Source organism: Columba livia, chromosome 12 (assembly GCF_036013475.1).
Source record: "Columba livia isolate bColLiv1 breed racing homer chromosome 12, bColLiv1.pat.W.v2, whole genome shotgun sequence".
NCBI lineage: Eukaryota > Metazoa > Chordata > Aves > Columbiformes > Columbidae > Columba > Columba livia.
Genome location: NC_088613.1, coordinates 14,848,097 through 14,872,421, shown reverse-complemented (window position 1 = coordinate 14,872,421; position 24,325 = coordinate 14,848,097). Strand labels below are relative to the sequence as shown.

General features: G+C 44.9%; 1 protein-coding gene and 1 long non-coding RNA gene across 3 annotated transcripts; one reads left to right on the top strand and one right to left on the bottom strand.

Moving 5' to 3' along the window:
- Nucleotides 1–512: 512 nt before the first annotated feature.
- Nucleotides 513–3,365, top strand: POU3F4 (POU class 3 homeobox 4). The gene has a single exon (XM_065077900.1). The coding sequence runs from the start codon at nucleotides 612–614 to the stop codon at nucleotides 1,710–1,712; it is 1,101 nt and encodes a 366-aa protein (XP_064933972.1). The 5' UTR covers nucleotides 513–611; the 3' UTR covers nucleotides 1,713–3,365.
- A 792-nt stretch (nucleotides 3,366–4,157) lies between these two features.
- On the bottom strand, nucleotides 4,158–22,205 carry LOC110355989 (uncharacterized). Of its 2 annotated transcripts, none has more exons than XR_010475699.1 (7): nucleotides 18,369–22,205; nucleotides 12,623–12,753; nucleotides 11,885–11,958; nucleotides 7,402–11,437; nucleotides 6,508–6,597; nucleotides 5,005–5,068; nucleotides 4,158–4,626 (listed from the first exon to the last, which is right to left on the bottom strand). It is a non-coding gene; the product is annotated as an uncharacterized LOC110355989 (long non-coding RNA). The 2 variants fall into 2 exon arrangements; XR_010475700.1 differs by having other exon boundaries at nucleotides 12,623–12,703; nucleotides 18,405–22,205.
- Between the last annotated feature and the right edge of the window lie 2,120 nt (nucleotides 22,206–24,325).

Here is a 24,325-nt window from a genome sequence, read left to right as displayed (position 1 = left end):
TGGGTTATTTTTTTCCGTTCTCAGCACGGCCCGCGGGAGCGCACCGCTCGGGGCAGGCGGGGGACGCGCGGCTCGGGGCCCCGCACAGCGGCTGCCGCCGGCACAGGGGAGCGCGGACACTGCGCACCGAGCGGCGGAGCCCGCACGGAGCGGCGGAGCGGGGGCGGCGAGGGGCCGGGGCTGGGCTGCGCCGGGGTGGTCCCGCAGAGCTGCCGCCGGGGCGCCGCCGTTTAACTTCTGCCGTGCGCTCGCCCGGCGCTAATCGCTCCCCATTTAAGCCGTGCCCCGCGTCCCGCCCCCCCCGCCCGGCGCGGAAGGAGTTAAGTGGCGGAGCCGCCTCGCGCCCGGCCCCGGTGTCGGCGGAGTGATTCACTTCCTGCCTCGGGCCCCGCGCGGCTCCCGGCGCCCTCGCCCCGCCCTCGCCGCCGCGGCCGGCCCCCTCCTCTCTCCCATTGGCCCGCGCGGCGCGGCCCCGCCAGCCGCCCGCCCCTATTGGGCGGCGCGGCTGCCAGTCGGCGGTCGGCCGCTGCCCGGGCCGCCGTGCCGGTGGATGTCAAAGGCTGAAGCGGCGGCGCCGCCACAGTATAACTCGTGGGGGCTGCGCGGCGGCCATGGCCACAGCCGCCTCCAACCCCTACAGCCTCCTCGGCTCCGGCTCGCTCGCCCATGCGGACGGCGCGGGCATGCAGCAGGGGAGCCCGTTCCGCAACCCGCAGAAGCTGCTGCAGAGCGAGTACCTGCAGGGCGTCCCCGGCAATGGGCACCCGCTGGGGCACCACTGGGTCACCAGCCTGAGCGACGGCGGGCCCTGGCCCTCGGCGCTGGCCGGCGGCCCGCTGGAGCAGCCCGACGTGAAGCCGGGCCGAGAGGACCTGCAGCTGGGCGCCATCATCCACCACCGCTCGCCCCACGTCTCCCACCACTCGCCCCACGCCAACCACCCCAGCGCCTGGGGGGCCAGCCCGGCCCACAGCGCCTCGCTGGCCCCCCCCGCCGCCGCCGCCGCCGGGCAGCCCCTCAACGTCTACTCGCAGGCGGGGTTCGCGGTGGGCGGCATGCTGGAGCACGGCGGGCTGACCCCGCCGCCCGCCGCCGCGCAGGGCTTGCACCCGGGGCTGCGGGGCGAGGGCGGCGGGGAGCACGGCGAGCTGGGCGGGCACCACTGCCAGGACCACTCGGACGAGGAGACGCCGACCTCGGACGAGCTGGAGCAGTTCGCCAAGCAGTTCAAGCAGCGGCGCATCAAGCTGGGCTTCACCCAGGCCGACGTGGGCTTGGCCCTGGGGACCCTCTACGGCAACGTCTTCTCGCAAACCACCATCTGCCGCTTCGAGGCCCTGCAGCTCAGCTTCAAGAACATGTGCAAGCTGAAGCCGCTGCTGAACAAGTGGCTGGAGGAGGCCGATTCCTCCACCGGCAGCCCCACCAGCATCGACAAGATCGCGGCGCAGGGGAGGAAGAGGAAGAAGCGAACGTCCATCGAGGTGAGTGTCAAGGGCGTGTTGGAAACGCACTTTCTCAAGTGTCCCAAGCCGGCCGCCCAGGAGATCTCCTCGCTGGCAGACAGCCTGCAGCTGGAGAAGGAGGTGGTGCGGGTCTGGTTCTGCAACCGGCGGCAGAAGGAGAAGCGAATGACCCCGCCGGGAGAGCAGCCGCAACACGAGGTGTATTCCCATGGCGTGAAAACGGACACGGCCTGCCACGACCTCTGACCGGGGGCCGACGGGGCAGGCAGGACTGCGGGCAGCGCGGATTTTCCGCCGGGGCTTTAACTGATGGTTTCCGAGAGGCGGGAGATGCGGAGCGGGGCGCTCCCCCGCTCGCCGCCTGGGCAATATTGTTTTTCCTCCTCCTCTCTCCGACCTTTCCGCTGATCAGTACACGGTGTTTACTCGCAGACAAGGTTTGTTTTCGGTCTCCGCTAGGACGAAGGAAAAAAAAAAAAAAAAAAAAAGAAAAAAAAGAAAAACCCACGGAAAAATGAAAAAAAAAAAATTAAAAAAACAAAAAACGACAGAAAAGGAAAGACAGACGTGTGCCTATGAATAACCTTCCAGCGCCTTGGTTATATCAGCTGTATTTCAGGTGAATCTGTTTTACAATAGACTAGTTTTGCATTTTTAAAGACTTATATAGCGTTTTTAAATGTCTGAGGTGTTTTACTACAAACTGTACACAATATTTGTGACCTAATTTGTACCGAATTGACCAGTCAAAACGTTTCTCCCTTCCCCGAGCACCGGCAATGTCACCCGGCGGGGCCGGGCGGCCCGTCCTCCCTCCGCTGCCCCCTCCGAGGACACGGGCATCCCCTCCGCGCCCGCGGAGCCCCGCGCAGCCCCGCGCACCCGGCTGCCGCACGCACGGTTGTGAAGAACAGGCTTATTTGTTGCAGCTTTTCCTTTTCAAGAACTTCCCAAGACCGTGAAACGGTCGGGTTACAATCCTGGCCTCCCCCCTGCTCTTTTCCCAAGGAGAAAAAAAATACATTATTTATAAGAGATTTATCCGAAATTAAGCTTCACAAACAAAACGGTGGCATTGGCCAGTCCTTTTCTTTCCGAAGACGAGTTGGGCTTTTTGATCAGCGCCAGACTGAGAGGTCTGTAGTAAAACACCTTTATACTTCTGCGCTTTGGCTTCGGAAATCAGTTTCTCTGTTATTTTGTTTCTATAGTGAAGAGGAATGAGGTGTTTCATGAATTTCTGGGGGAGGGAATGAAAGGAGGGGGGGACAGAAAACGCCCGCATTTGGTTCACGCTGAGTTTATTCCGCGTCACAGGGAGATGCTGGATTTGTTGAAAAGCTTTTCTGAGAGAGAAAAAAAAAAAAAAAAAAAAAAGAAAACAAAAACGAACAGGGAGAAAAACAAAACAAAGAAAAAGTCACTAAAATGCTAGAACCATAACCATTTTTTCGGCACAGGGAAGTGCTGAGCTGTAACCACCCCTCCCCTGGCCCGGCCGTGGATGTGCTGGACACGGGGGTGGTCGACACCCCCGCACCCACGCACGAAGGGGAATTGCTGCGTGTGCTCACGGTCAAGTTCACCCGCTGCACTCGGGGCCACCGGGCAGGACCGGGCCGGGCTCCCCCCGCACAGCCCCTCTCCCTCCCCGGCCTTCAGATTTTTTCCTTTCGACATTTATATTTTTCAAGTATTTTTCAGTAAGCGCTAAAAAAAGAAAAAAAAAAAAAAGAAAAAAAAAAAAGAACTCGACACTGAGGACCTGCCTATTTCTGCCAACTTTATAACTGTACAGTTTTGTATATTAAACGTTTTTTGGAAGTTATTAATTTAAAGAAAGATCATTTAGTTTATTCATTTAGTAACTGATGTATAATAAACGCTATTTTCATTAAAGGTTGCTTTTTTCAACTATTTTATCCAAAATTGCCTATTGCAGTTGCCAACAATTATTTATTTTCAATAAATTCCGCATTATGTTTAAAAAAAAAAAAAGAAAAAAGTTTCAGAAAGAAAAAAAAAGCCTAAATGGGTGTTGGAAATAGAAATGATAACGAAACACACGAGTCGCTGTAACGTTTGGTTGTCGACCAGTTTTAGTCAAGGGGTTTATATTGACGCAATATTTTATTGTTGTAAAAGGAAAAAAAATTAAAAAAAAAAAGGTTTAAATAAACATTTTTACAAAAAGAAAAAAAGGGAAAAAAAAAAAGATGACAGATCCCATTGCGTTGTTTGTGCACTGGCCGGGCCGGGGCTGCGGGCAGCGGGGGCTCCGCGGCGAGGGGCGGTGGGTCCCCCCGGCCTCACCGCCCCCTCCGGGCTCTCCCACCCGGGAAGGGCCGAGACCGGCCCGGGAAAAGGGGTTCTGGGGGGCCGAACCCGGCAGCGCCGTGCGGGCCGGTTACACCTGCCGCGCCGCGGCAGAAAAGGCACTTTTTGGGCTGCGAAAGGGGTTTTGCGGGGGTGGCGGGGCCGTGGGACTGTATCTATAGAGTGTATGTAAATATTTTTGTGTACATATCTATACAATGTGTATCAGTGTGTGATGCAGGCAGCAGCACCACGGCTCTCCGCGCCACCTCCCTCCCGGCTGGTGCCAACCGGGCTCCCCGCAGTCGATGGGGACCTGGCTGGGGTTCCTCCCTCCCCGAACAGCAGGAATCGGGGCACGGAGGGAGTTTCTTTTGTTCCGTCTTTCCCTCCGCACCCCCCGGCCGCCGCCACCGGGAGCGGCTCCTGCGCCCCGACCCCCCGGCTCAGCCCCGGGCCGCCCCCCGCTCCCCTGGGCGGGAAGTGGCGTGTTCGGGAGGAACAATAACAGTTAATCACATCTAATGGGGTGAAACGGGGAAGCTCCATCCCCGGCAGCAGGGTCGGGCCAGGGGAGGAGAGGGGGTGCTGTGGGGGAAGGCAGGAAAGCAGCAAACTTCACGGCATCGCCAGAGAAATGGCCTTTTATTTTTTTCTTTCCCCCCCTCCTGAAGCTGATCCTTGGAGAAAACAATAGCCAACCCTTCTGCGAACAGTTTAGGGGAGGGGAAAATTACCTTTAGGAGTCCTGAGAAGTGACCCGAGCGAGCAGGGAGCTCTCTTGTCTCTAATAACCCAGCAGGCACCTTCCCACACTGGTTACAACAAGCACACAATCCTGTACCTGTTAACGAGAGGGATTTGGGATGTAAACGGTGAGCGATGCTTTGTTTCTTAACCATAAAACTGATTTATTCTTTGTAAAGCTTTGCAAGCTGCAGCATAGGGCAGACACCACGGTGTTGGGGTCAACCGGCCTGTCCCTGTCCCTGTGCTGGAGCAGCAAAGCCTCTGCAGCAGGACAACAACATGCATCTGCTTCAGAAAGGGTCACAACAGAAAGAGAAGGAAATATAGCCCCAAAATCACATTTCTGAGCCTACTCCAGAAACAAAACAAACGTGCACTGAGTAGCACCGGTAGCAAACCAGGAGTAAATGGCTGTGGTTTGTAAACAGCTCCAACTAAGGACACGGAGGAATAGGTTCATGTTGGAACGTACCCTATGTGGTCACGCTGGCTCTTAACATGCAGGGTCCCGAGAGGTAAAGCTCTTCACAGCAGCCCTGGTTTGGTGAAAGGACAGAAGGTGTTTCAGAGCCCTTTGGCTGTTCTGTAAATACAACTACAGCGAGGGCTGGGTTATGTGTTATTTTAAACCAAATTATGATAAGAGAGAAAACGAGATGCAATGAAAGCCAAAATCAAGTACATTTATAAACAGAAGTACTTCAAAGGCAACTTGAAAGCTGGAAAAAATAGGGAAGGAGAATTTCGTTTAAATAAAATAAAATCCCTGCTCGCTATTGCCCATAGATTTCAGTATTCCTGTGAGCAAAAGGAAACTCTTTTGTGCCACCTAATGTTAAGCACAGATCACTGTTGTCTTCTTTGCTGCCCATCATAAACCATCTGCGTGGGGAGGCCGCGGGGTGCTGAGCGCAGCCAGGGATGCTCAGCACCCAAAAGTCCCACCAAACCAGGGGCAGGAAGGGAAAATTCAGCTTCACAGTCACAGATCAGGTTACCTTCTGCCTTTAGGAAATTATTAATAAAAGAACTCAAGAGGGGGCGGAAAGAAGCAAGATATGTACTCATAGGAATGAGAGACTCCAAATTTGGTCGTTGTAATAATAAATTAAACCCCGAATGAGCATATCCAGACTTTATATAAGCTGCCCACCATGAAGCATCTATCTCAGCAGCTTCTGCAAACCTCTGTGCACACAGCAGCTCCCTCAGCTCTCCTCGAGCACCCGTGTGGCCTCTGCTTTGCACACACGTGTCTCCCAGTAGGAAGAGTTTACCGTGTGTACTTAGCAGCCATTCGCACTAATGGAAGATACTAATTTAGTATGGAAATATCTCACACAATCCTTTAAAGAAGAAAGGGTTGAAAGAAAGCATTTCTCTGATAACAATGAATGACGCTGCTTTTGTGATTTTAATGGAGAGAGTTAAACATCTTCAACAATTTTTGAGGCTGAATCTCCTTTGCTTTTCATGTTATATGAAACCGGAGGCTTCCTTCATATTTAAATTTCAAATATTCTCAAGCTGTGCTCTCCTCCCCTCTGGAGGGGGCCAGAACCGTAGGAGGGGGTTCACTTGAAAGCAAAAATCACTACAAGCAAGCAGAGATGCTATTTAACTTCATAGTGGTCTTTACAGATCATTCAGAATATGGACCAGTCTATCCATACCCAGACTACATTTGATCAAGAGGCTTTTAAAAGCTCTCAAAATTAACTACTTTGAGTTTTTAGTAGTTTGTTTTTAAGTGGTGATTCCACAGGTTTGGGCAGAACAGAACTGGTCCTATTGGGCCTGGATCAACGCATAACAATTGTTACTGATTTTAAGGGCAGATCCACGTGTGGATGGAAGCACGTTTAAAATGTAAGTCCTTCCCCCAGGAGCTGGGGAGCATGCGGAGCTACAGGAGGATGCTCTTCAGGCAAGGGTCCAGTCCCAAAACCTGGACAAAATTTATCACTTTACTCACCCGAGCAGTTTCCACGCAACTCAGTGAGCTCCTCCATGCAAATGAAATTATTCATTTGTGTCCCTGCACGAGCTCCTTCAAGGCTCCATCCTAGAAGAAATGTATATACAAGATTTTAGGCAGGTGACCCATCCCACTGAGTATCCCCCCAAATATGCACAGAGATCAGGGCCTACATTTGTACTCACTTTCCTCTTTTTCTAGTGTCCTGTAACCAAGAGGCTGGAAAGGCTCCACAGCAATTACATATTTGGGATATGTGATAGCTGCAGTTAAGATCTTTACGACTGATTGCAGGATAAAATTTACTTCAAATGTGCAAGAGCCCATTTTTAAACCCTGGTCTTTCAGCTGCTTTCCATTATATATATTCTGAAGAATCAAAAGCAATTAGAGCATACAAAGTCTAAATGGTAAATAATTTCCAAATCAAAACCATTATTAAAGTGATAAGCATCTATTTTTGTTAGCACTGTGAGATACAGAAAGGGCCAAACTAAATAACTTTTGTTTTAATGTAACAAAAAGAAAGCCAGACCTCTGTGCCGAGGAGCTACATGAGAAATCTTGCCCAAATGTGTATTTGGTTGAGTCTTTAAGATTTGGGAAAGCAGAGTAAGCAAGAGGACTTAAAACCACCATTTTAAGTGGTGATGTTAATGGTGCCACAGTTTACACACGCTTGTGAAGGGATTTGTCTGTGGATCTGTGACTTGCCGATTCACAGCGAGCACTACGTGCTACACTGGCTTGCAAATATTTGTAAAATCATGTCCTTAGCTGAAGTGGTAAAACAATATTAAATCTTGGAAGGGGATAGAAAGAGGAGAGCAAGGAAGAGCTGTCATTGGTAAAAGCCTGTCAACAAGAAGTTAAAAAGCTAATGCTAAATACCGTCTCTGCAGGCTCTGGTTCTGCGGCGCTATCGATCGCTGGGTCCCGGCTCTGCAGCTCCGCGCAGCTCCAATCAATGTTCTGTGCTGAAACCACACCAAGGCATCTGCTGCTGCAGAAGTACTTTTTTAAATTATGGATATTTCAAGCCGTGACTGTGAGAAGCTGGGCAGCAGCCCCTCTCCTTCCTGCTGCTATTAAAGAACTGAAAACTCTGCTCCATTATTCTGCTGCTGGATTTTATTTTATATTTTTTAAAAATTACGCCAGTCTTTGACTTTTGCACTTCAAGTACAAATAATATCTACCCGATTTAGAATTGCCATTTCTGAACCAAAGTTGTTTTGCCTTTTGGCCATAGCATGAAGTTTTGTTTTGCACATTTTATCTTCAGACTTTGGGAAGGAAAAATAAAATACAAAACAAATGAAGTCAACCCACAGATCTTACTCACCAGAAAGTGGCTCAGGGTGGGGGGGAATGACGACGTCTGAACTCCTCCTGCCATGTCGGCTGGAGCGCAAATGCTGCTCCCTGTTCAGGGCTTGTACTTCTGTCTAGATTATGGGATTAGCCTCTGTTACATCTATCTACAGTTAGGAACTTGTGATCCAGCTAAAGCAGCTTGAAAGGTGCCCAGCAGGTGCTGGGGGTCCGACTCCGCAGCACAAATTCTGTTGCAGTTACTGGGGAAAAGCAGGGGCTGCCCTTGTGCGGGGCTTTCCAGGGCTCCATACTGGAGCCAGGGAAGGAAAAAATAAAAACCTGCCAGAAAACACTTGCACTTGGAAAATTACACACAGCTTTTTAAATTTTTTTTAATTTTCTTTTTCTCCTGAATCCTGAAAATGGAGTTGCTAACACATAAATACAAACGCTGTCAAACCTGGGGTTTGCGATACTTTGCTGCTCCTTGCTCCGTACAGACCATATGGACACAGTGGATCTCTTAAGAAACGCTAATTCAGTGCTGGAATTCTGAGTTTGCAGAAACTGTCCTGTAAACGTCATGGGAGATTACTAAATCTTCAGGAAGATTACAGCTCTGCATACATTTAGACTATTGATTGAAAACTTTGTTACCTTTGATGCAGCTTTCTCACGAAGGAAGCAATTCAGGCATGGGAATTCTGTCCACGTAAAGCTTTCGTAGGGTTGAATCCTTCTGCACAACCCTGCTTTTCAATAGAGTGGGTGAATCTCTCTATAGGTGATGCTACGTAAACCCAGCACGAGTGCAGGAACAATGTGGCATTTTATAAACATGAAATCCTGCCCTGCTCAGCCAAAACTTCTCATAACTGCAGCAGACAGAGGATGCAACACACTCAAAATTATATTGCCATGATAACTTTTTAAATGGAAGAAGTAATAGCATAGGTTTTACTATCTTATGTTCTTCATAGTAAAGCTGTAGTACAGCCTAAGGAAATCTGCCTTTGTAACAAGATCTACAGAGAAATGAATATATGGTAATGTGACTGGCAATGGTTTTCTCAGAAAAATATTCAGTTGCATAGTAAGACAGTTGTAATGGGATTAGATTTTGAGTACAAAGCTGAAGTTCAAAGATTTTTCAGGATGGTATACGAGCAAATTTAAAACTGTGATTTCTGAGGATTCGGTTCCCCGCAGAGGAGAACATTTGTGCCTGAGCATCGCTCGAGCCTGCCTGAGCTGGACCTGGGAAAACCGTGACCCCCGTGCTGCTGCGGACGCCCCAAGATGGGATTCAGACAAGTAGAAAACATGGTCAGGTATGGTCCTGGGCTCCCCCTGCTGCGATCTGTGCTCTTCTGCAGCTGACCCCACGGAGCTGGTCATTCGAGTCACAGAACTTCACTCCAGAACCTGCACATCTAATACTCGGTGCTGGCTCCCAACCCTCTATGCAGGGGCTTTTTGCTTCCTGGGAACAAGTGTTATTGAATATCTCCCAATACCACTGCTCAGACAAAAGTAGCGTGTGGAGAAATTCAAACCCAATTCAGTAAAAGAGAGCACCTGTTACATTATCTTCATCCTAAATCCAGATTAAAAACTAAAGTCTGCATTGGTTTATGTCCACTTCCTATGCTGCACACCAATTTCAGATGACCTCCAGCTACCCCACATCTGAAGCATCAAACTCACTGTGAACCTTTTCTGCTCAGTAAGATTCTTAATCCTTGACCATAAAAGACTTTTTGCTGTTTTATACAAAATAAAGCACATCAAATGAAAGAAAACCAAGCAACCACTTTAACAGGCAAGTCTTGAGAAGGGTTTTCCTAATCTAAAGAAAACACGAGCACAATTCATTCTGACTTGTTGCTACCTCTTGTGCGAATGGAAGGCAGGACAAGGTGGGAGATGTGGCAGGAGGCAGATGGACACCCAGTGTGGCCACAGGAGAGTTAAAAGGGATGAGGCCAGTGGGTGCCCGTTTCCACCCCCATTACAATGACTGTCTTCAGAAGAGATTTATCTCATGCCATTTCTTCCTCTTGCCCCAACCTAAGCCACAAAACCGCAGTATTGGAATTGTAACGCCTCATATATTCTAAGGAAGATAATAGTAAACTGCGCTGCTTTGACCTTTTCGGGATTTCTGCTGTTTGATTCCCTCGCTGTGGCCATCCCTTGTGTTCGCAGCGGTAACTGGTGGGGATGCGTTTGCAGCGGGGGCCAATCCAGCTACAGAATATTGAAAAGGTTAAAGTCTATGTTTATGAGTCTATTAAATGTTTACAGGCTTTCACAGGCTATACCAGGCATTAAAATTATGATACCTCATTCTCATAACAAACACTGTAACGAGAACAGAAAATGGCAAAGCACAAATTCCTTCTGAAGGCAACATTTGTAATGAGAGTACAAAACCAGCACAATATTAATTCACTCCTTTGAAATAGTTAAAAAGGAAGAGATGACACCATGAACCTAAACCACACGTAACACGACACAGTGACAGATCACTCAACCAGAAGGTACCAGTGACCCATCTCACCCATCATCCCACCTCCAACACTGATCAGCAGCAGATGCACCAGTGGAAATTAGGAAACTTAAACAGAGACTAGATGTTTCCAGCAATCCTGAGAGTTTTTAAGCTAAAATGCCAAAAATAAAGCTTTTTGAGACTACTGTCACAGAGCCATGCTGCTGGGAACACCACTCCTGTTCCCACCAGCTCCTTGAGGCCCGCTCAGACCACCACAAGCTCTCTGCTTTGATTTTACACATAACAGTGAGTTTTATAGGCCAATTAAACACTGCGCATATTTTTTCTTTGTAGCTATTCTAGATATATTGCATCTTAATTTCACTGTGTGTTGTAAGATGGCTAGAGTACATTAATGAGCACTGATGAACACGAACAACTTATACCTTCCTCAGTCAGGCTCTCAACACACCCCACACCCCCCAGATCTGTCTGTGTTATTAGTTGTTGTTAGTTAGTTATTAGTCCCCTAATAATAGTTGCTGTTATTACTCCCCAAGATTCAACCCTATGAATACATGGGAGCAGAGTCTTGGTAACACAACAAGGAACAGATGAACTGAGGGCTTCGTTATTCCTGAGCAATTTTACATGAGAAGTGATGAAGGATGACTTATTTATTAGTTTTCCATTCCCATATCCTACAGTTTTGACCAGGGTGATGCAACAGATACCAGTCGTACCATCTCAGCAGCTTAATCCCCAGCAATGTTCCTCCGGCACCACACTGGAGAAATTTAAAGGGAAATTTGAAGCCAAAAGCTGCTGCTAGTGATGGAGAATTTCTCCCCAGCGTGACGAGCAATGCAGGAGAAAGTAATGGAGAACCAGATTTCTTTGAACTGTGAGGGATGGTGATATCAAATAATAAATAGACAGCCAGGCACATGTGAACACACAGAGGATCAAAGGAGCCAGAGGAAGGGCAGGAGCCCGTCCAACAGGTGCTCACCGTACTTTGAAAGGTCCTCTGAAAAGTGGGACAGCAGCAGGCTTCAGTTCAATGCACCCCACAAATTAGCAGGTTTTGATGGCCAGGGAGTAGCCAGAAACCTCAATGGAGAGAAAAAAAAATATTAAATATATATCTATATCTTTCTGCCCTGTTAGCAGGGTCTATGCTTCAACGTTTCTCTCAGCAGCAGAGAGGTGAGAACGGTTGCTGAGAAATAGTGTGGAGTCCCTCAAATCAGTGAAAGTCACAAACTCTGTGGCTCACGGGGCTGCTGTGGATAGCCCTTTCTTCCCCAAACAGTCTGTATTGTAGTATGACCAGCTATGGACTCACAATACCCTTGTAGTATATCTACACATACCATAATGGCTTTAACCACCACCACAGTTCTGGGGAACTACCCTAGTTTTGCACACAAAGCTGTCTACAAAATGAATCCATTCTGATGACTCCGGGTCCCCTGCTACTTTCAACTTGCATTTGAAAAGAGATGCAAGACCAGGGTTAAAACACAGAGAGGAGAAGGCAACACGCATCAGCTTTACCTGGAAGATCCTGATGTGTGACTGATGTTGCACCAAGAAATAAGAGCTCTGGGTGACTGCAGAGCTCCTGGGACCTGGAAAGATGATGGAAACTGGGTGAAAAGGAACCAATGATGGGGATAGTCAAAAGAAAAAAACATTTGGCCAATAAGTTACAAGAAAACATCTTTAGGACGGGCCCTAAAAGGACTATTAGTAGTGTTCTGCTGACATACCCCTTCAGAAACAGCACGATATGCCTGGTGACTTAGAGAAAAAAATAAAGATTAGAACCCCCTACTGCCACTCCTCTTTCAGATAAGCTCACAAACATTGAACGTGTTATGGAACAAACAGGGACAATCCCAGTGGTGCCCCGCATCAATATATGGGATGAAGGGGAAAGAGCTTATGCACCAACTCAGGGGCTTGTAGAAGTAGTGTTTTTATTTGAGGAAGCCGTCAGTATGAAACAAATCCCAACAGCTCAGAACAACGCTCCACTAAGTCTCACCTTCACGAGTTACCAGCACTGCATTTTTTGGTAAGATGCAAGAAAATCCAAGTTGTTGTGGAATAACTTCTCTGATGATGCATCTTTCTCATAACTTGATTAATATTTGGTTTATACAATACAGTTTTAAAAAAATCCTACCCTAAATAATACCCAGAACTTGTTTCATAATGAACCACGAAGGTCTATTCCAGACTATGGACTGGCTGAAAGTTTCCTTTGTATTCTGCTCTGAGAGGTGATACCTGATTTGCAGCAATAACGTTGTGTCTGGGGCCTTCTGGAGCTGTTGTTCTTTGCAGACACTCTTGCGGCATCATGTCACACTGTAACACAAATGCCAAGAGTCACCAAGAACCCTGCAGCTGGCAGAGTCCTGTAAAATGAAACTTCATCAGTTTTGAAGACTTAGCAAGTTCCCCTTTATAACTGATTCAGTTTATAGGTATCAATAACTAAAATCTAATTTATCAACTCAGATTTATTGATTAAAGTATGAGTGAACTGACAGTTCCTATATCATGTATCAAAAGAACATATAGATGAATTCACAGAAATACAAGAGTAATTTCCTCTAAAATTCAACTTTCTCCTTGCCAGGCACTGGGCTCAATAGACCTTTGGCTAATGCCCAGCTTTGTAGTGGTGATACCGTTAAACTCTATAAAGAATGGGTCATGATTGTTGATGAACTTATAAGAAAAGTCTGGGGTACATCCAGGAAAAAGAAAAAAAGAAAAAAATAAACCCAAACTCAAACCCAACTACACACACACATGAAAAAAAGCACTTGAAAAAACAATATTTCACTCAGCAGGGACCCATCCCATCAACTTTGCACTAACGCTGAAGCTCTCATCACCGCAACAGAGCTGTTTCTTGGTCTTTAAGGACCTGGAGATCCAAATAGTCTCAAAGGTCTCAACCTACCCCCTGTAAAACTTCAGATTGTCACCACAAATCGCTGTATTTACACGTATATTGTGGCAGAAGAATAAAGATCATGCTCCTTTCTGTCAGTTGTAAACACATATCCAAAACCTCCCAAATAACAACCTCGTACTCTCGTGAGCTACTCAAAAGACTGAAGAAGAAACTTCTCTTTAAAAAGAGCCGTGAAAACAGAACATGCAAAATCAGTACGTGTTTGGGTTTTTTTTCCCTACTATTACCTCAAACAAATTACTTGAGAAAATTGCACTATTTTTTCATTTTAAAATCACTTCTGATCTGATGGTTGCTAATGAAAAGAGCAGGTCATTAAAATGGCAGTTATTACAAGTATACAAAAAGTAAAAACAAGACATCAAATATAATGATGTAATTGATATTTATCTTATGTTCTGCTATATCACTAACATGCCTTTTTATTTCTTTCGTAATAGGGTATTAAAAACTATATACATAAAGTATTATACGCTGCAAATGATTAAAAATGTAGTGTAGGCATCAAACCAAGATTACTATCACTTAAACGGAAATAAATGATAGAAAATTAACTAATAAGCAGTACCCAGCAGGGACTGAGACACCTTGACAGGAGGAATTGGGTGGGTGAGGAAAGGCGCGTGGTTAAATTCGTCATTGCAAACCTTACGTCCTGAATGCTTTATGAAAACCAGACTTAAAACAAAATCCAATCCCAAAGTAGGAGGTTTATTTCAAAACAACTACCACTCCTTCCCATGCCCTGAGCAGAAAATTTCCTCTCAGTTCTAGAGCACAAATATTTTTTTCCGTAACTTTTTTTGGGGTTTCTCTGAGCTCTTCCACTGAAGCGCGGAGAAGTGCAGCTTGACCATTGATTTTTGTCATCTTGCTTGAATGTGAAAGCACAAATGTAATGTATTCCCATAGCGAATCAGCAAATATACCTGTGTGAATCAAGGCGATGAGGAGAACACAGTGGGATACTGAAGACACAGGCCTTACGATTAGCCAAAAGTTGTACTTTCTTAACGGTGCTTAACACCGACGCGATGGATCTGAGCAATATATTGTGCAAACATCTGGTGCTCCAGCAGTGAGATGGATCATGTGCATGGAGCATCAAACCTGCGAGGCTCATTGCTCTTCCATAGGGGACGCAGGGACGCGCAGCCAAGGCGCGTATTGCTGCTGATCTATTGATTTCGAACCGCGCCAACCCCCCTGCGTCTGGCTGTGGATGTGGAAGAGATGAAGCAACTGGGAAATCAGCAAAGCAGAGAGCTCAGCAGTGCAAATTGCTAAAAATTATTTAATAGTGGGAAGCTGATCTAGCCACCCCCTGGTAATACTGTCAATTAAGTGTATGAAATTATTAATTATCAATAATGAATTGTTCGCATGTGTAAAAATGAATAGAGGAAATAAGAAGAATCACAGCACATTTACAATACGTAAATGTCGGCTGTCTCGGAATATTTCCTCTGAAATCCTTTTTGCTTTCATTAAGAAGTGCATTCATAAACCTATTTTCTTAGTATTTGAATTGCAAGTCAGCCTAGACAGATCAGAAAGTGCCATGAAGCAAACGTATACACTGAAATTCTGTCTCATCCAAGAAGTTACATTTCTTTAAAAAAAATGCAACAAAAAAAACCAGAAAACACACCAGAAAAAAAGCACGGATATGCTTAGCAAGGGCAGTCATCTTTGAAAAAGAGGAAACTAGCAGCACTTGGAAAACATTTTAACAAGAGAAGCACATACTGGAATATCCCTCTCAGCCCATGCTGATGTGCTGATGATTATCAACAGATTGCAATAACTTTCTTACACTGGAGGGGGGAAATAAAGCCAAAAGGAAATGGTAAAGCCACTCTATAAGCAAAGAAATCTTAATGTCTGATACATCATTTATAATTAGTTTTAACTAACATTTTTCAACTATTTCTGGATTAAAAGTGCACTTCTCTTTGCACCTGGAAGGAGGAGATGTCAGGGGAAAAAGCTGTTGGGAAAAGGCACAAAACAGGGTGTGAGAGGCCACTGAGCTCCCTGAACACATGGAGCTGGGGACAAATCCTGGTGTCGTTGTCCCTCCCTCTCCCGTGCGCTGCTTTGCCTTCATTCTATTACAGTAATTAACACTTTTTTCTCTAACTTTACCTTTAAAAGGATGGAAACTTTCAAATGCATGAAAAGCTTTTTTTTTTTTTTTTATTCCGCATGTAGATGAAATCTTGGAGAAAATGCTCAAATATTTTTTGGTGACAGTAAAATAGCGCAACTGTTTGAACACTAGTGCGATTTTTGTGGGTATCTATCAGCCTGGGGGAAACACCTTCCCCTTGGCACAGCATCTGCTGGGGGAATCGTCTCCTTCGCTGTTAACGCCAGTTATGGTCTCCGAGATGCAGGAGGGGCCTTGATTATAACACCACTAACAATGGCATCAGATTATATAGTGTATCACAGCATGATTTGATCAAAATAAATCTTTAGAGACACATTTCCCTCTACAACTACCTTCCTCCACCCCCAAAAGTTTTCAAAATACTCCCACCTGACATATGCTGCAAGCATAGTCAAGTCCACAGTAATTGTTCATCACCAATCACAATGGCATTTTTTTAAACTTATAAATAAAGGCCAGAAATTACGTTGTTTCTTTTTTCCAATTTGGGATAATTTTCCGGTGTTTACTTAGCTGGATTGAAAGGTGACACTAGTTTATAGGTTAGGAAAGCATTTGGAATGAGAATTGTAGCTAATGGGTATGGCTTTCCCAAGACTGGGCTCTAAGAGAGCCAGATCCAGCACAAGGGGAGAGGAGGGGACAGTGGTGGGGACAACTCTGGAACAAGGGATGCAAGCAACTGGTCTTCCCAGTTGGCCAAGTTTTCAAAGCTATGTGCAACAAGTGAAGAACAATGGAAAGCACCAGTTCTCCCAAGGTGTTTGCCATGAGCCAGGAGAAAAGGAAAGGTTTCATTTCTTCTGGAGCGTGGTCTCTGCTGGCACGGGAGGCCATGGGAAATCATAAAATCGTAATTCTAAATAATAAGGGCCCTTTCACGTTAACTTAAAAATATTCTTTAAATAAATTGAGTGTAGTTTTGTTTATAAGGCTGAGCCTTCTGCAGCTCACAGCACTGCTCAAGGGGAAGGAAAAACAATCTTCAGCTGGTGTGAACTGATGGAGCTGGAATTTAAAGGAATTAGGAGCATTTATGCTTTGTAAAGGTCTGCGCCGGAGTTCTGCTCAGGATCGTATGAATCCCTTCTCTTTCAGGAGAAGGGCTTTCTGAACGTCATTCACATTGCCCTTTATTTTTATCCATTAGACAAACAAAATGAATGATCACATTTATGCCGCGGACAGAAAGCAGACCCCACAGGCTATATGTTGTGAAAAGAACTCTTTCTACCCAGCAAGATAATGCTTGAAAAGGTGAATGAAAAGATTTTAGTAAAGAGGAAAATGTCCCTGTAGGACCCTTCCTCATTCTTAGCTCTTCAGTAACGTCAGCCTCACTAATCCATACCTAGCTGTGAGTTCAAATGAAAAATTCATTAACTTTGTGTCCTTTAATTTATTAGGTGTAGCAACACTCCTCATCAGGGGAAGGGCTGAAAGGAGGGGACAATCAGGGCTCTTTTATTCTTTTTGCAAATCTACAGGCTTACAAAGGGAGAGGACCAGTTTGGGAGAAATTACACTCGCCTAATTAGAAGAGCCGCTGTTTGCTCTCACAGGCACATTGAAGCTGACCAAAGGAAAAAAATGTAAAATCTACCAAAGACCTGAAATGGCCACGGCTACAACCACACCAGGACCAGACAACAGCAGAGGCACCTCGGTGACCATTTCATCCCACCGTGGTACATAAAAAGGGAACACGTTAGGAACAAGAACAACAGTGTCTTTTATAGAGTGAATTAAAAGCGAGGTCTGGAGTGCCTACACCACAGCAGGACTGGATGCTGCTTTATATCCGCTACACCAACTGCTGGATGCCTCCTGTACCCCTGTTATTGTAGAGTTTTTCCTAGCAAACTGCCCAGGAAAGCTGAGTTTGGGTGTAGGAACCCAGGGTAAGAAATATAAAGGATTTCTCTTTCTCTGGAGGCTGTTTCACTCCAGGGGCTCTGCTCAGCTGAACCTGGGGATAACAAACCACCCCGTCTTGTTCATCATGTTGATATAAGGATTCAGCTTGATTCACAATAACACAATATTTTGTCCTTACATGACCCTCCCCGGTGTCCCTTCCCTCCCTCTTTGGAAAGGAATAAATAATAATCCTTATTTTCTGCCAGGAAAGGCAGATAGTGAGTGGGGTGAAATGGACTGCAGCCAGGACAGAGCCGCGGCTCCAGCCTGCCAGTCCCAGGACCTATTAGCATTAATGCTTAATTAGTGTTTACATTTTCCGAGCAAAATGTAAACACGTATCTGCACCAGCCAATACCAGCTGTGATGGGAGAGTGATGTTATCCAAAAGTAATTTCCTCTCCTTTCAAAGGGGCATCTCCAGTAGGCAGGACCATAAAACAGCATCTGAATCGCGACACCTCGTATTGTGCATTTACAAAGCGCAGCAGTGAGGTTGTAACACCAGTTATGAGGTAAGATCAGCGACTATTTAGACTGACAAGAAAGGCAAAATAGTAGGAAAACAACAATGACAAAAACAAAAGCAGCCACAAAAAATTGCGACCCCTTTGAGTACACTGCAGCAGCCATATATGATTTCAATTATGGAAATTCAAACTGGCCATATGGATATACTCTTTGAAGCAGTAAATTATTGATACCAACAATTAATTGTTCTTTGGAATGGCAGAAAATTCTGAACAGCTGTAAAAAATGTTCAGAATGAAACCTGAGTCTAGCGGAAGTTAATCTGGGTTTAAATTTCTTTACAGATATTAAAATGAAGTTCAGCTGAGCCAGCAGTTCATAAAATCGTGTTGTTTCTTATGCCCGTATCTTGCTTGCAAAAACGATGCAGATGCTCTGGCTGTCGGCCCCTCTACCCTCAAAACCAATGCCCTATTTACCCAAACCCGTGCATGTCCCTCTGTCACCAGCGGTACCTTCCCAAGGCTGCCTGGCCAAATGTCGCCATCCTCGTACTCCAAGTTCTCCCACCCCGGGGATCACGTAGACAATCAGCTGGAAGGAGAAAGTCACACATCTGAGGATTTTCTGCTGCGATTACTGAAAAAATACATCCGCAAATATTCTCTCTGTCACCGATATTCCTAAAGCCTCTGTCCCATGGGTGTTTGGATGGCAGTTGGTCATGGTTTCATGGAGGATGGGTACGATATGTCGATCACTAAGTGCTTTTTCAAATACTGGGAGTTTGGGAAGTTCTACATCAACTCCTGTATGCCCTACAAGTCAAAGACAAAACCACTCGGTCTCCATTCTCCCCAGGACACTCCTAGAAGGAAGCCTCAGAATACGAGCAAGTTTCTTGAGCAGCAGAGCTGAAGCAAGATGATTTTTCTGGAGGGGGTGCATGGTCCCCCATTTCTCACTAGCCACGTGCCATACTGAAAATCAAACGTGACTGTTCATTTTTACAGCCATAAACTGAGTCCCTCTGGGGTGGTGGAAAATCATCATTGAGAACAAACAGAACTGATGCAAAAAAAATAACCAATATGTAAGTGGCCACCAGTGTTTACATACAACAGCTATACAAGGATAGGTGAGATTTATAAGGTGCTAATGCAGTTACTTAAAGGAGGGAGACTTGAAAAATCTGTACGACATGGAATCATCTCTAAGGTTGAAGACAACCATCCTACAGTGTTACCTAAATAGTGCATAACCTAAAACTATAGAAACTAATCTGGTTACCTGGCAAGAACAAGAGGCCATTCAGGTTCAAGTGAGCAGCAAGGGAAAAAAAGAGCTGGCAAAACCAAAACCAAACCAAAAGCTAAACTAAGTAAGAATAGTAAATAACACTAATATCTTTATCATTTCTTAACATAAGGTAAAATTCAAGTTTTGATACTGTGACAAGGAAAACTCTGAAAGCAAAGGGCACCTGGGAATACGGACATTGACACTGTGGCTTAGATAATCGGTTGTAGTGACTTTTCTTCCAATACAGTCATACATATATTTGCAATAGAGGAATTCCTCATGCAATTACACACATACTCATGACCCCAGGGCCCCCAAGCCAGCCTGTCACCACCACAAGTAGGACAGATAGGAGAAGGACGGTGCAGGACTGTCCCCACAGCGAGGTCAGTGTTATTGCAAACTCGTATGCGGGTACGTGCCACGGTTCCTGGTAAAGCATAAATCACAGGAATTACTATGCAAATATACAATGTATGATTTTTTTTTAAACTGTACTTGTATTCTTCTTTAAAAGTTTAAATTGGACTGAAGTTTTGTGATTGCCCCCCATGCAAGGACAACTTGAGCACGAAGTGGGGTGCAATCTGTCACTGAGGCACTAGAATAACCAGGATAACCACAAATCACAAATGGAAAACTGCAAAAACCTCCTTGGTGAAACGCAAAAAAAAAGTAACTTAACCTAGAAGAACAAAACTATGGGCAAATGCTGTCACCTCACACCAGGAGGAAAGCTTCTGAAAACATATATAACTGTAGCGATGCTTTTTGGAAGTTCATTGCTGTTTGCAGATCTCCCCAGGTGATTAGCGGTACGATGCCAGTCTTGCCTGCCTAGATAATTTTAATCTCCTGCCCGACTTTCTCTAATATAATTTATTTTGCAGGGTCCCGTGGCCCTGAAGTTAGGTGAAAAGTGCATTTCACAAAAGGAAGTCTGACCTGGAGAAGTTTTACAGCCCACAGTTTGCAGGTGACACCCACAGAAGCAGCTCAGTAACCTGGATATTGTCACTCCCATTAACTCTTAACCCTTTGGCAATAACAGCTTCAGGCCACAGCAGCATTTATTTCCACGCCACATCAAGACAGAAAGGTAGATTGTGTCTATGTGAGGGCACAAAGGTTGAAAATTATTTATTAGGAAACGTAACTTTTGCAAACGCTTCACGAGACACTTTTGATGTTTCTGAAGAGCACCATCTGAGCTCATTTTTGGAATAACGTAGCTGGCTCAATGATATCTTCATTTCTTGAAGACAGTTGTTCAGTCTCTTTTCTATACTGTATGTTCCACATTAAGTCATTATCTATGCTGTTCACTCCATTAATTCTGCTAGTTTTATTAGCAAAGTTCTGCTGCCTGGTCCTGTAGCAGTGACAAGCATTTCTAAAAGCTAATCTGACAGATAATGACTCCATTAAGTGTTGAATACTAATTGGTTTACATCAGGGGCCTGAAATTAATTGATGTAAATAAATTAGCACCTGAGCATGCATCACCCCAGCTTTGGATTTTCCTAAATACCAATGATTTTTAAAGCTTGTATCTTCAGCAAAACACATCGGAATATAAACAGACAGGATGAGTAATTAAAATGTGGCAACAAAATAAGACTATCAAGACGAGCTTAACAAAAGATTGTTTACCTATTGATGGAAAGGGTAGTGCCTGCCTGTACAGTCTGTTTACACTGCTCTGACTTGTACAAAAGATACTTTCCTGACAGCTTCCCAAAGATATAATTATCATTACTATTAATAACAGTGCCACTGACCCCCACACCATTACTAAGATTTAGTAAAGTTCTGTGATATGCAGGGAATGAGCGCTATTAATCACAACAAACACCTGCCCCCCCTCCAAAAGTCAAGCCTTCAATTATTAATGCAAGGAATTAATAAAAGTTATTTTGTTTTAAAAGGATAAAACCTCATTATAGTGGAGATCTGTCATTAGAATGACACAAAAAATGACTAATTTCTAAAGCCTGGGAGAGCGATAACATATGTGTGTGTAGTCTGGGCATGTTGAGAGCAGTCAACAGGGTAGAAGACACCAACAAATACAGTCTATTTTTACATACAGATTTACTACATTGACTTTCACCTTTATAAGGAGAATAAAATCTAATATAAAGCAATAAAAATCTGAGAAGAATCCGTATGTCTTGCGAAAGCAGATATCATTTGGAGCAAATTCAGCCCAGGACAATATATGGACAGCGTATGACAATGTATGGACACACAGCTCCATAGTCAGGGACTGCACCCGTGTTGCCGTGGGGATGGTGGGAAGCTTTGAGAAAGCCACTGAGCTTGATCAAAAGACAAAACTTTCTAATGACTCCCATCGATTTCAGATAGGATGCACAGATTATTTTTATATGCACTGAAGAACACTTTGTTTCGACAGAGTTATCACCACTGTGAAAATATTAAATGACTTAAAGTTATCCTGTAAAGGACATTAACAAAATTTCCAAAGGCTGACATGGATTTCATTTTAGTGAGCATTCTATAAATTTTTGTGAGCCCCCAATCAGGATAGTTTCAATGAGATGCTAGCATTTCCCAGTATTTGACTAACAATGCTACTCCGTGTGTGTATATATGTATATGACATTTGCTGGATGGTGTTATGGTCACAGGGAGAGCCGGGGTCCCTGTGTCCCCTCCTGCCCGGACACCTGCACCTTGTGAGGCCCCGACCCCGAAGCAGGAACCCGGCGCTCAGTGCCTGCATGTGTGAAATGCTCCTCTGCAACAGCCACTTTTCTCTTTCCCGCTGTGCTCCTTTAATTATCCTCTTTGATCTAACGCCAAAGAGGCAAGTCATGACAAACAAGGGGCCAGAGCTCCGCGCCACGGTCGTAAATAACAACACAAGTGTTCCTTATCTCACCCCTCACTCATTTTGGGCTGGGATCACGAGGGACGGTTCATCCTGCATTTCAGAGAAGCCGCAGCTCCTGGATGGTGCATTTTTCACCAGCCCAACTCCAAGTTTGAGTTTATCAGCTGCTTTTCAGCCCCTGAACCACCAGTGATTTACCTCAATCAGCACGGACCTGATTCCCACGTGGAAGAGCCTCTGCCTCATCCCTGAGCCCAGGTCCTCTCCTACAGCAGCGAGCCATTTCTGGCAGTTTCATCATCAAGACATCATGAGCCGGGGATTTCGCTGGGGCTGGCAACCCCCACAGAGCAGCTGACAGACAAAAGCCTCCTACACATTCCTCATGCACAACCAAAGCTGGACTGCAAGGAACACCAGAAAAAAAGGTCCTCTGGAAAGTAGCTGTAATAGAACCAGACATTTCTAGACTTGAACACCCCAAGAGATTCCTTATTTCAGAGCTATTAGCCATTTTTAGTAATAAAGGTAAAAGATGAAAGTATTAATAACTGTGAAGGGACATAGGAACGAATAACCTCCTTTGCCACTTACAATAATGCAACTTAAATATAGCTCTGAGTTATTAAGCAGCTGTTAAACATTGCCTTAAGCTAAATAATAAGTCAGAAGCATTTAGTAATATCATATTTTCTGGCACAGACTTCCCTTAAAAGCACGCACGCAAGAACAGCAGAAAACTGCAAAGTATTACCTCTTGGATAACAGTAGAAAAGTTCCATCGTCATTCAGACAAGGGGCCAAAACCAGTTGATACCATTTAAATGCAAAAAAAAAGCTTCTTCCTATGACAAAGCAGCAGAGCCCCTCGACTCCAAAGTGATATCCTCGAGTTAGGGAAAAAGCAGTTACTACCTGCACGCAGGGAGATTTTGTTGTGGTCCATCCTCTTCCCCATTTTCAAAATGTTTTTATAGCAGCTTGTCTCCAACCTCACCAGTGTGAAGATTTTGATCCAGCCACCACCAGTGCAACACTGGAAACTTGTCAAGAGTTAATCAGCAAAAATTAATTATAGGAATAAAACTTTCATGAGTTTCCCTTATCACCAGTATTTAAGAATAGTGGATATTTATTAGTCAGCGTAACAGACAGCAGAGCTTAAAGGATGTAGTTTTCTAGTAGTCACCATACATATGCTTAATGAGAATTCAAAAGACATAATGAATTAGGATTCCCCTTTTGGGCACTGAGTATTTCTTCATTAAATTCTAATGAACTGGGAAGAGTATCAAGTCCGCTCATGCAGTGTATTTTTACCCTTTTTTATTATTATGTTTAGATGCGTTTAGTTAATCCTCATCATCCTTATGACAAAGAAGTGCTGAAAAACAAGTTTGTTATGAATGGAAGGAATATAAAGAGAGAAAAATCAGTAGCACAAAGTACATTAACTTTTTGCTGTATCATACAGAACCCATATCACCCAAACCAGCTATTTACTTTTCTCTTCAAAAATTATGAGATGAAATCTCATCTAGCAATAGGTTACAGCAAACAATTATGTGATCTCCCTTGATTATCACCTTTAGAAAAGAAAGGACTAATTCCTGAAAACAGACTCAACATATAAGAGCAGCCTCTCCCCACCCCTAAATGAGGGGGGTTCATGCAGAGAAATCCAAACTGCTCATCAGAATCAACAGTGAGCGTGTGACACTGACAAAAATACCACAGGAAAAACACCCATCTCATTGAGTAACTATTTCAAGTATGACCATGATGCCACCTGGACAGTGTCCCGGGACAGGAGGTGGGCTGGGCCGTGCACACCTGTACCAGGCAGGTCCCACTCAATAAACCCCAGGAGTTATCAGGTATCTCCGTGTTTGGGGGCTTTTCTAAAAGGCATCAGGCAGTGGAGAGGAATGGGAGCTCCTGTGGCTTTTGGAACTGGTATCTCTACAGCCCAAGTTACTATAAGTAATTTCCTGTAAGTATGTAGTTACCACAAAGAGTAAGCAAGCATTAAAAAAACAAAACCAAAACTGGGTTGGCATTAAGTAAAAAAAATATTTTCAAAAGGGCAGTAAGAGGGTGAAGGCATTTGAAAGAGAGCATGAACACAGCTGCAATAAAAACATGACTTCTCCATACTTCTTCCAGAATTATAGCAAAGCAGAAATTAATTTACGAACCATTTGTTGTCACTATATCCGCACTTTGGGCAAAGCTGCTGCACCACTGGTTTCCCCTTGCATACACTGTGGAGAA

What these genes read in the sequence shown, in the direction of transcription:
- POU3F4 (XM_065077900.1), top strand. Translation starts at nt 612, where the DNA reads ATGGCCACAGCCGCCTCCAACCCCTACAGCCTCCTCGGCTCCGGCTCG.